General features: G+C 37.3%; 1 protein-coding gene and 1 long non-coding RNA gene across 3 annotated transcripts in view; one reads left to right on the forward strand and one right to left on the reverse strand.

Moving 5' to 3' along the window:
• Positions 1-1808: 1808 nt before the first annotated feature.
• Positions 1809-12682, reverse strand: part of Rnf128 (ring finger protein 128) — a 103131-nt gene continuing 92257 nt past the window's right edge. For both annotated transcript variants that reach the window (XM_048428495.3, XM_048428494.3), the window contains exons 4-7: positions 11184-11266; positions 10259-10355; positions 9330-9498; positions 1809-3220 (exon numbers count right to left, since the gene is read on the reverse strand). In XM_048428495.3, the coding sequence (XP_048284452.1) occupies positions 3087-3220; positions 9330-9498; positions 10259-10355; positions 11184-11266 (483 nt within the window). In that variant the 3' untranslated portion in view covers positions 1809-3086. The remainder of the gene's footprint in view (positions 3221-9329; positions 9499-10258; positions 10356-11183; positions 11267-12682) is intronic.
• On the forward strand, positions 3176-10336 carry LOC125396546 (uncharacterized). Its single transcript, XR_007230830.2, has 2 exons — positions 3176-3314; positions 9206-10336. It is a non-coding gene; the product is annotated as an uncharacterized LOC125396546 (long non-coding RNA).

The following is a 12682-nucleotide window of genomic DNA, read 5'->3' on the forward strand; positions in this document are numbered from 1 at the left end:
CAAATAAACAAGGATGAATGTGTGAAGGAGATAAGGAATGTTCCTACCATTCCAGATGTCTCTATAAACATTTTTATTATTTCTGACTGGGTGTGGGGTAAATGTATATTTCTAACATGGAACAACTCAAATTCCACTAAACTCATGCTCAGACTCCCTATTTCTTATGTTTGCAACTCATCGTACAAATATTATCTACTGCTACAGTTAAAAGAATTAGCCTGTGTTGTGATATCATGTGAATGCATGATATAGAGTCTGATGTTTAAGCTAAAGTATATCGAATTGTAGTAGCAGGAGGTAATAAAATTCACAAATGGTATAGAATTTTTCTCCTTGAGGAATCCTCCCAAATATACATCTAGAGAATGATTTATATGTGAATGTACATGGTAGTTCTATCCAGCAAACAGAATTGTTGCTGTCTAAAATAGGTAAATCTATAGAGACAGAAAACAGACTGATGAATACGTAAGCTGGAACAGGAATTTATTATTGGCATGAGGGTATGTTCTGGGATAACACAATAAGGATCTGAGTTTAAATCCCAGTACCTGTGTTAGCAAGCTGTTCACCCATTCCCCCAAAACATGAAGCACCAGCTCTGGGTGGTCTAACAGCCTTTTCTGTCCACCCCTCTGCCATGCCTCACCATCCATATGTAACCCCTCACACAGACATGCTGTGAAACAACCTTTTACACTGTAAATATGTATTGCTCTCATTAATAAAAAGCTGATTGGATGATGGCTAGGCAGGATTTTCAGGGCAGAAAGAATGCTGGGAAGAAGGAGGGCAGAGTTAGAAGAGTGCAGCCAGATAGAAAGGAAGGAGGACATGCAAGAGAGGTAAAAACCACAAGCCTCGGGGCAGCACATAGATTAATAGAAATGGGTTCATTTAAACTGTAAGAGCTAGCCTGAGCTATCAGTCAAGCACGTATAATTATCTGTGTGATTATTTGGGAGTGACTGCTAGGACACAGAAAAACTCCGCCTACACAGATACATACACAAATAATTTTTCTCTATTGAAATATCTTTTTCAATGAAGCAGCATGTACAGGGCCTACACAGGTCTGCACCAGGTCCTCTGAGTATGTACGATAGCTTTCAGTTTAGTACTTTTGTGAGATTCCTAAATATCTGAACGAGTGGGTCTCTGATTCTTGTGCGTGCTCTTGGGGCTCTTTTATTTTTCTGTTGGCTTGTCTTATTCAACTTTGATACGGGTTGTTATAATCCTTAGATGGAAAAAGATCAAAATGACCCCCACAAAACATAAACCCTTTAAAACTATAGAGAATACTCATGTTGCAGGCATGTTGTCACATAACATGTGTACACTGATTTTGATAATCATGGTCCTGAAGTGATGCAAGCATCTGTGAATTCTTAACATGTTTTACAAAAGATAAGATATATTCTGATTTATTAACAACATCCTATCAATCATACAGTCTAAAGAAAAAAATGAAAGAAAGCTTTAAAATACTGAAATAACCCTCATGTCATAAATGGTACAAATACAGATTAGCATCAAGATATTTTAACCTTGTATTTTATTATTGATAAGCTTTATTATTTACTTTGCTAACATCTAAAACTACTTCACAGTTTGTTCAGAACATAATGCCATCTCTTCCCTTTTTGCGTGAGGTCACATGTAAAGATCACACTAGAGGTTTAGTCTGTACTGATCAAATATATCAATGACCATTTACATCCAACTATTCTTTCCTCTCAAAACTAAGTGTTTTATATACAAAAGTGAGTATATGACAGCTAAATTGAACATCAGATGCACTCTTTCATGGGAATATTTTATTTACATTTTATATTTAAAGAGAATCGGTACAAATCGGAGCATATTTACAGCACTTTCAAATCAGTGTACAAGAATGCAATGGTTTCATCCATTATATAGTCAGCAAACAAAAATACATGTCTGTTCTACTTCTGTCTAAATTCTGCTGGAATTTGAACTCACTGGGCACAAAACTAATGGACAAGCCACACGACATAGAAATTAAGTGCATTTTTAAATAGCTCTATTTAACTTTGGTGGTTGAAGCTTCAAACTTTATATTAAGGCACCTGGAAATCCCCCCTTCCCTTGATTCTTTTTCAAACACCGACAAAATGCATTCACAAAATTATAGATATATGGACAGAATTTAAATTTAATATAATTAGAGCCCATTAGGCCAAATGTAAACTCAATTTTCAATGTCAACAGTGTTTGGAAAATACTTCCCACAGACAAATCTTACAGAATATTTTCTGTAGATGAATTCTGCAGAGTAACCTGTTACCAATTTTCTGTGATTTATTCTACTATTACTATTTTCAAATCTTAGAGTAGTTTCTGTTCTGTGCTTTTGAAAATTTCAAGTTTGAGAAAGAGTTTACAATAGTTTTGTAAGAAACTTTTTGTGTCTATAATCTTGTGTGGTGTCACTAATATACCGATCAACCAATTCAGTTCATATTTTCTGACAAACTATGCTCACACTCACATGAAATGCATACACAGCTTAATTAAAAAGAAAAGGTTAAAATAAGCATTTTGCTTTTAATCTTGTTCTATTAACTTAATGTATTTTAAATCGACATTTCATGAAGCACTAGCCTACGTTTGCATTGCTTTTTACAATTCCAGATCAATATAAGCACCTGGAGACAAACCCTGACACAAATAGCTCAAGCTAAAGTAGTAGCAGTGTTTCATTACGACACTATTACAAAAGAAAAGTGATTACAGCTACTCCACATATTGAAAGCAACATCTTTTTATAAGAAAGTTGTTTCACATGAAAAACCCGACTACTTGTAGACAGTTCTGAATGTTTAAAAATGTTGTTATCACTATCATCAAGAGGAAACTTGCCTATGAAAAACATTATAATGAGTTTGTGGAAAAGTTACTAGGTTAAATATGCTAAGCCATTTAACTATAGTATAATATTAGTCATCTCAGCACTTTCACCCTTCTTTATTACGTTTACCCAGTTCATTAATAGTAAACTAGGTCCTGATTGGCAGTCCTGTTTTTACTAACGGTTCAAGTTTCTATTGACACAGATTTTATGATTTAATTTCTCGAACAGCAGTCTCTTGATTGGGGCTTTCATCTTCTTCAAAGGTTGGGTTGTCAACGTGAGGAACAACATCCACGGCCACAGAACTTGCCTCATGGTTTACCAGCTGTAGATTTTCATCTGGAAACAGAGGGGAAAATGGAGGATGATTCCATTCGTCTCTCCTTTCAAGACAGAATTCTGCATCACTCCTAAGAGGGCTTCCTCATTCAAGGTCATTATACTCTGATGATTATACTGCTTCCTGTTCCTTAATACTATGTGGCTTTTTCCATATCCAGTGTGAGGTGCCCGCCTATATTCATAGCATTTAGGGCAATGAGGAACAAGCATTCTTGGGCTTTCAAGGCTAGCCTGCACTACACAGTAAACTTCAGGCTGGCCTAGGCTACAACATGAAATCCTGTCTCCCCCCACAAAAAAAATCATAATTTATATTGTTTCCCATAAGGCAACTATGGTCATATTGATTTATGGTTCCTATATTTGATTCATGTACGTGTGTTTACTTTATAATGAGGATTATAGTCTCATTAACGACAAAAGTTACGTATTTTTTTTTCTTTCCTAATAACAGTTCTTAAACCTGGCTGCACATTGCTACCACTTGTGCTATTTCACCTAGCTGTATAGTAAATAAAATATATAATCATCCTTAAAGAAAAAAAGGTGAGGATGAAAAAAACTCTAAATAACTTCAGGCCAGATAGCTAAAGAAGAAAAATGGGTTGTATAGTCGTTACTGAAAGTATTTTATCTTTATTCTAGAATTGAAAGGTGAAGTAAGCATATCTTAGATAAGGAAAGTCTTCTCCTTCCACTGTCACTAAAAGGAATTCCGGGTAAGGCTGGTAGGATGGTCTAGAAGGAGCCCCTGCTGCGGCACTGCAGTCACATACATCAGCAGCCAAAACGCAGTGTCTTCCAGATCAGAGGAAAAGGAGGAGAGAAAGGAAGAGAAGGGAAGCTTTGTGAGGAAACTTGTTCATTGTAATCTTGTTCTTTGAAAGAATGGATCAGAATAACCACCCAGTGGCTATGAGTTTGCCTAATTCCCAAATCTTGCTTTTGCTATATCAGTCTCCAAGAAGAGACCTCTTGAAGAAATGGCAGATTCTGAGACAGGGAGTGTACAAGATTAACCTGGATTCTAGCCTAGGTGTCAGCAAACTATAACTCACAGAGCCAAAGCCACATGAAGAGTGCTTTTCACATTTTAAAATGTTTTCAAGACAAACCAACCCTTCCCCCTGAAAGATACACAAAAAGAATATGCAACAGAAATATATGTGGTTTTCAAACCATAAATATTTACTACTTGGTCCCTTAAAGAAAAAAGAAGTCAACTTGAGACTGAAAGCAGACTATGGTACCAGAAATAAGGAAGTCAGAAGAATAAACCCAACTTAAATAAGTTTCTCAAGACAGAAATGAAGAATCTATGAGCCATGGAAAAATCATGAAACTAACAAAGAATGAAAGAAGTATCTGTGATGTCACTTATTACCAATAAATAAATAAAATAGAAAGGGAATGGCTCTTCCTTAAATTTGAAAATTAATATGTGTGGGAAGAATGATAGAAATAGAAAGTCACTATTTGGTGAATAGTTCAGTAATAAATTATAACAGGAAGTATCAATTATTGCTAAAGTTGGCCAGTAAAGGAGCCACGACAAAAGAGATATTTGCAAGGTTTCCAAGCATCTATCAGAAAGATATTTAATAATTACAAATGGAAAACAGTAACTTTAAAGGGAAGAATTTGGCAGCCAGAACCCTTAACCAAGTGAACAAAGTTAAAATCATTTGTAATGAGAACATCGTGTGCCTCATAATATGTGCTGCTGACAGGCGCACAGCATCGTTCTCTGGCATTCTTACCAGAAATGGACAGTGATTTAATTTTCATGAAGCAGCAGACAAGGCTAAATAAAGGAACATTTTATAAAGTAATCTTCAAAAATATCAACATCATAAAAGGCAAATACTAAGAAATTGTCATAGATTGAAGATCAAGGGGACTTACAAGTACAGGAAGCGTGGGATCTAGAGGCAGAGAAAAGGACATGCATGGGCCAGATGGGAAAGTTGAGGAAGGTCTGTAGTTACTATTTCATCAGGTCATTTTCTAGGCTCTATGTAAGTATATGGTTATATAAGATATCCATATTTGCAGAAACTCGAAAGGGGTAGATGAGCACTCTCGGTACTATTACTGAAACATTTTCAGTCCATCTAAAGCTATTTCAAAATTAAAACTAAAACTATATGTAATTGGACCCCATCCCTTATGAATTCTTATTAAATTACCCTAAAGTGCTCTTTATATGCCATATTTTTTTTTAAAAAAATCTCTCCATGTAATTCTGATGTACAGCATGGTTGACAACCAGGGGCCTTAGTGGATATATTCCCTGTACCAGAAGTATCAGTATCACCAGAAAAATTGCTATAGATATATATTTTCAGGCCCCACTCCAAACCTACTGAGCCAACAAGCCCTCTAGGAAACTAGGTAGGTAGTTAACTTTGAAGACTAGTATTCTAACAGAACTGATCCCAATGATGTACTACATAGATGAAGTAATTATGCATTTGCAATTATAAAAATCAACTGCCACCACAACTGACTTTGAGATACCATCTCATACCAGTCAGAATGGTTAAGATCAAAGCATCAATGATAGCCTATGCTGAAGAGGATGTAGAGTAAGGGGAACACTTCTCCATTGCTGGTAGGAATGCAAACTTGTACAACCACTCTGGAAATCAGTATGGCAATTTCTCAGAAAATTGGAAATCAACCTACCGCAAGATCTAGCAATACCACTCTTGGGCATATACTCAAAGGATGCTCAACCACACTACAAGGACATTTGTTCAACTATGTTCATAGCAGCACTATTTGTAATAGCCAGAATCTGAAAACAACCTAGATGCCCCTCAACCGAAGAATGGATAAAGAAAATGTGGTACATTTGCACAATGGAGTGCTACTCAGAGGTAAAAAAAAAATGACATCTTGAAATTTGCATGCAAATGGATGAAACTAGAGAAAACCATCCTGAGTGGGGTAACCCAGATGCAGAAAGAGGAACATGGTATGTACCCATATAGTTGAATACTAGCTATAAAGTTAAAGGATAAGGAACCTATAGTCCACGATCCCAGAGAAGCTAAGTAACAAGGAGAACCCTAAGAAAAACATACATAAATCCCCTTGGGAAGGGGAAATAGACAAGATCTGCTGAGAATATTGGGAGCATGGGGGTGGGAGAGAAGGGAAGGCAGAAGGGGAGGAGGAGGGGAGGAAGAGAGGAGGGGAGGAGGGGAGAGGGGGAGAACTAGAGGGAATAGAATGGTCCAAATGGGGAAAGGACAGAGAACAAGGAAAGAGGTATCTTGATGGAGGGAGCCATTATGGGGCTAGCAAGAAACCTAGCACTAGAGAAATTTCCAGAAATCCACACGGATGACCCCAACTAAGTCACTAAGCAATAGTTGAGAGGGTGCCTGAACTGGCCTTGCCCTGTAGTTAGATTGATGACTATCTTAAATGTCATCATAGAACCTGCATCTAGCAACTGATGGAATCAGATGCAGAGATCCACAGTGGAGCACTGGGCTCAGTTCCCAAAGTCCAGTCGAAGAGTAGGAGAAGTGAGAATACAAGCAAAGAGGTCAAGACCATGATGGGGACACCCACTGAAACAGCTTATCTGAGCCTTCAGCTCAGAACAGCTAATGGGAGCCTTCCAACTCTGGCCTGACAGCAAGAGAACCAGCATAGGACCAAACTAGGCCCTCCGAATTTGGATGACAGTTGTATGGCTGGGGCAGACTGTGGGGCCAATGGCAGTGAGACTAGGATTTATCCCTACTGCTTGTTCTGGCTTTTCGGAACCCATTCCCTATGGAGGGATACCTTGTTTAGCCTAGATGTAGGGGTGAGGGCCTTGGTCCTGCCCCAAAGCAATGTGCTAGACTTTGTTGACTCTCCATGGAAAGCCTTACCCTCTCTGAGGAGTGGGTAGGGGTGGGTGTGGTGGGGGGGGGAATGTGGAGGGCGCAGGAGAAAGGAAGGAGTGGGAAGTAGATTTGGCATGTAAAATAAGAAAAGGTTTTTTAAAAAAAAAATTATAGGAAAAAAAAGATGGCCCATAAATGTGGATCCACTCCACCTTGACCAAAGGTCAGAGAATTCAAACCTGTTCCTGTTCCTTAACTTTAAAATAGGAAGTTTGACTTAGGGAGTGGCTGTTTATAGGATGCTTATTCTCGTCTTGCTTTACTCAGGAAACAATGGCTTGATGTCTCAAGTATTGAAGCAATAACTGTTCTGGTTATCCTCTGTGTCATGTTAAAGCAGTTTTTTAACTTCTCCCCCCACTTTGTATTGGGGGTATAAAAGTGTATGAAAAATAAATGTGAGTGGATTCAGTATTCAGTATTCACTGAGTTACTCTCGTGGTACTTAAAAGAAATCAACGGCCATTGTAATCAGTGACAAACATGCAAGATCCCCAAACCGGCAAGATGCAATCACAGACAAAATTGAATGTGATCTAAGGGATCATTTATTCAACACAAATTTCCATATCTTAGGTGGCAGCATGTGCTGAATGGAAAATAGGTTAACATAAGACACCTTCCTCACTAAGAGGAAATAAAGATTACATGGTACAATTTAGTTTACTAAATACATTCATGGGAATTTGTGGGTGTGGACATGAAAGTGAAATCAAGGCTTCTGAAAGAGTCTGTGAGGCATGTCTGCAGAGGGGGGAGCAGACATTAGACTGGGAAAGGAAGAACGGAAGTATGGCATAGAGAAGCAAGGAGCTCAAACTCTGTTTATGAAAGATGAGAAATTAAGGGGCAGACCTGAGAAAGTATATTGAATGAACAGGAAAGAGGGAATGAAGAATCTGGGGAACTAAGGATCTAGGGACGAATCCTTAAGGCCTCAAAGTGGGCGTCACTAGCATTCATCCAGGAAAGAATGCAGGAGGAATATGGACCATTATTTCATTTGCTAGTCAAATGATCTGTAAAGTCTCTCTACTTCCCCACCCTCCAAACCAACCCCCACAAGAACTGAACACAATCAAGTAGGGTGGAGTTTTGTATATAAAAAATCTAGCACAATTTAAATTATCCTTTATCTTCATCAAATTCTCTTACCACACCATTATGGGAATGCAAGATTATGACAAAAAAACAATGACTCAGTATTATTGCTAGAACAATCCACAGATAATTAACATTCCTATGAATGTACTCAAGGAAATGTCTGGAGATCAGATTGCAAGAAATACAAAGTTTGCTTTTACACGGTTGTGTGCCTCGTGACGTCTTCAGAAATGGTATTTATGGCACTGATAAACCTACAGAGGGCAAAGGTTTATGGCACAGAAGGTTGAAATGTTCACAAGCTATTGTGGCAATTAGTTTCTTCCACTTTTATACTAAAATCGGGTGTCTTCGAGGTAAGGACTGAGGGGAAACTTTCAAACTAAGAAAAACTTGGAAAAAGCTAGAGGTTGGAGAAAGGAAGACTAATTTATAGAGAGACTTGATATTTTTAGAGGAAAAAGTAACAAAATTACCCCAAATTTCTCCATTCATATAAAATTACTAAACTGTAATAATAATCCACATGAATTCCAAAATTAATTTTGCTCAATCTTACTTTCTAACAATTGATTCATGGCCTAGAAAAGTCAACAGGTGGCAGCACATACCATTGTAAAACCTAGTTTCCGATCTGCAGGATGGATTCCTGAGACTATAGCATAAATCTAACTGTTGTAAATCAAATTCCTCTATTATTCCATGAGTCAGTTTTCCTACATTCTGATTTATCTGTCAGAAACAATGGCTTCTAAAATTTAAGGTTTCTCCTTCGCCTCAGTAAGAAGTTAATGAGCCAACATTTAAATGGCTCAGAGAGCAGCTTTCCAACAAAACCTCTGCTTTTGTGAATAATCCTAATTCCTCCGGCATGCCGTCTATTTTAGGAATATTTGAATATGTATGTACTCTTGGAATATGCATATACTTTCTGGCAGGAGTACATCTCTCATTGCATCATTTTAAATAGAAAAAGAAGTTGAAATGGCATAATGGATGAATGGAACCACCACTAAAAAGCCAGATTACGTGGCTAGATGTGTGACCCACAGTGGACTTGAGATGAGCTCACTGCTCTGCTGTACGGTGCTTACTTGCTGACTGCACGTGCTCCTCCAGAGGCGGCTCATCTGCTCCCTGCACTGAAGCATAGCCAGATGATGCGGTCTCGCTGCGATTGTCCTCTTCGTGGGGAGAAGCAGTATTAGATGCATCATTGGAAACAGGAACTTGTAAAGACACTGATCCATCTTCAACATCCACCTGTGGTAAGCATTCAAACAAAAGACTTTCAGAGTACATGCATTACACTGACATATGGTTATGATGTTTTTCAGTGGTGATAACTGAAAATAACAGAGTAATATTTCTTAACCTTATAAACCTCTACCCCATTTTCATGTCACAAAAATCTCTTACTGGCCCCAGTCACGGTAGTGGGAGTAGTAATTGGCTATACCAATGGAGTACATATGTCTTCATCTGGCTGATCTCTTCACCTCAGACATAATGGTGGGAACAAGGTATATTCAGTATACATTAATATATATTATTCTGTCCCAAAAGAGAACTGAAAATTGCTCTCATCTCATATTTCTGTTCCGTTTAAAAGATTTCATCGAGTTGACATTTATCTTGAAGATACTTTTTTTTCTTTTACCAAGTACAAAATTAAAATTTTATTCTGCGTTCTCAAACGGTCATGGTTACTTAATGACAAATTTGTAACTTTGCAATAAGTGACAGGGTTAAAACAGAAAAGTAGGTAAGTTGGTAGTTTAAAGTTCTAATTCTGATCCAAATACTAAGTAATTTGCAAAGAGAGAAGAAGGAAAATGGATATGTCCACGATCGTATGACCCTCTCTGTGTCTATGAAAGAAATAGGTCTAGTTTTTGGTATCAACTAAATGATTTGCACATTACCTACCCAGAGAGAGAAGGATGCTATTGTCATAAATGCCCGGGAATATAAATACCACACTGCTGAAGTTCCTTCATAGAAAGAATATAGCAACGTTTACCTCAATTCCCAGAGCTTTGAGAATGTCACACTTGCACATGGGGCAAGTCCTGTGTTCTAAAAGCCATGGGTCCACACATGTCTTATGGAAAATATGACTAATGAAGGAGAAAAGAGATAATGTAGTTACAAGATGTGAAACAGAAACAACACTTTGCGCCTCCCCGCCCCCCATCACCACGGACACATGCAAACACGCACACACACAGAGCTGACTTTTAGCCTTTGCAAGGATATCTTTTCTCCTTTTAAACATACCATTAATAAAGAGGCCACAAGGATAGATTCTGGAGATTTCATAATGCAGAGCTCTTAGATACAGAGGCCCCATTACTCTAGCCTCAAAAAGTTATTTTTAGCATTCATAACTTGAAAATGGCTAATGCTACTTGACTTATGTCTCTTGGCATTTCACATGTTACAATATTAAAATTATCAGTTCCATAACTCTAAAATGGAATTATCATTCTCGGTAACAGAATGATAAAGTACTGAGTACGACACGGTACCGATGCTCCAGGCAATGAAAGGAGCTCTGAGAACAGCGCTATTTAACAGCTGAGAAGACAAGCTAAGACTAACCTTCTGGAGAGGAATTGTGTCTTAAAATCTAAAGAGTAAAGACTTCAAAGTAGGCCACTAAGTTGAGCTTATGTTTTCTCAATAGAAATGTTAAAATGAGTTTAAAATAAATAAGCAAGTACTAAACACACAACACACAACACACACACACACACACACTGATGACTAGGTTTCTCAGTTTCCTGCAGGAAAAACAAACTGTTGAGAACAAATTGTACTGGACTTTGGAAACTATAATTCAATTTTAGTGCTATATCAATTTGGAAGCATTCAAAACAGTTTTTCTTCATCATGCCAATTTTAAGGATGTTATTTTTATGGATATGAAAGAAGATGAAACTTACTTGCAGGTTAGGATGCGCACCAAATCATTTGGTTTATAGAGCTCAATACACACAGCACAGCTATCTCCATCAGGGCCAATTTCCTATGAACAAATAGTTACTGTTACTCAAACAAGAAAAAGCAAATTAAACCTCAGAGCTGGACCAGCATTTGCACATGCAGTTAACACCTAGAAATTTTTATACAAAGAGAAACATTACTGAGGATGCAGCTATGAAGTTGCAGTGGGTGATTTCAATTCATTGACCTTTGGAAGAGGCAAAATAACAAAGTCTACAAAATGAAGAAAGAACAAATTAAATCATGTAGTACTGACATCAACTCTTTTTCCTGTCTTGAGAATTTATAGAAAGCCATCTGTATATTTTCATAGCTATGTTTTCTCTAAAAAAGTAAGGTATAATTTACATATAGCAAACCTCAGTCATTTTTACAGTCTTGCATGTTCTTAAAAACATGTAGTAATCTAATGCCCACAATAATCAAGATATAGAATAGTGACATGACCCCCAATCCATATTCCCTTAGTAACTAAGCCTTCCTCTCTCTCATTCCCAACCTCTGTCTACCACTGTTATGTTTTCAATCCCTATACCTTAGGCTTTAAAAACTAATGCCTAATAAATGGAATTATGTACCATCTAACTTCTGAGTCTTGCTTCCTTCATAATTATAAAGTCTTTGGTAGTCACATATGTATGTTATTGTAGGTAGCAGAAGGACTTGCTAACACTTTTATTACTAAATTGTATTCCATGGCATGAATATTCCACAGGTTATCTATTTATCAGGTGATGGGAATTCAGATTCTTTCCAGTTTGGAAAGAATTACTAATAACTACGTTTAGGAATTTAATGGGGATATAGGAGTTTCCTTTCTTTACAGTGAATATCTAGTATGGTAAATGCATTTTTAACATCATAAGGGATTGTTACTCTGTTTTGCAGGGTAGACATAATCATTTAGTATTGGCACCAGAAGATATGTAAGAATTCAAGAGGTTGTACATATTCATCAGGTCTTAGCCACCCTAATGAATGTGTACTGGTAACACATTTGGTTCTAATTTTGTATTTTCCAAATGACTAGTGACATCGAGTATTCTTTTGTATACTTCTCAGCCATATGTTCATTTGATTAATGTATGTATATTTAGCATACTTACTATATTAATTTTCAAAATATTTTTATTGTTGTGAGCCACCAAATGGGAGCTGGGAATTGAACCCAGGACTTGTATAAGAGCAGCAAATATTCCTAAACTCTGAACCATCTCTTCAGCCCATATTTATTCAAAATAATTAGCACATAGAGTATTAAGTTTCATTATAGTACTTTTATTTTTATTTCATTTGTTATTTTGTGTGTATAAGTGCCTGAATGCATGCCTGTACACCACATGCATGCAGTGCCTTCACAGGCCAGAAGAGGGCATTGACTCTCCTGGGACTGGAGCTTCAGATGATTGTCAGTCACCATGTGCTTACTGGAATTTGA

This window comes from Myodes glareolus, chromosome X (genome assembly GCF_982192425.1).
Source record: "Myodes glareolus chromosome X, mMyoGla1.1, whole genome shotgun sequence".
NCBI lineage: Eukaryota > Metazoa > Chordata > Mammalia > Rodentia > Cricetidae > Myodes > Myodes glareolus.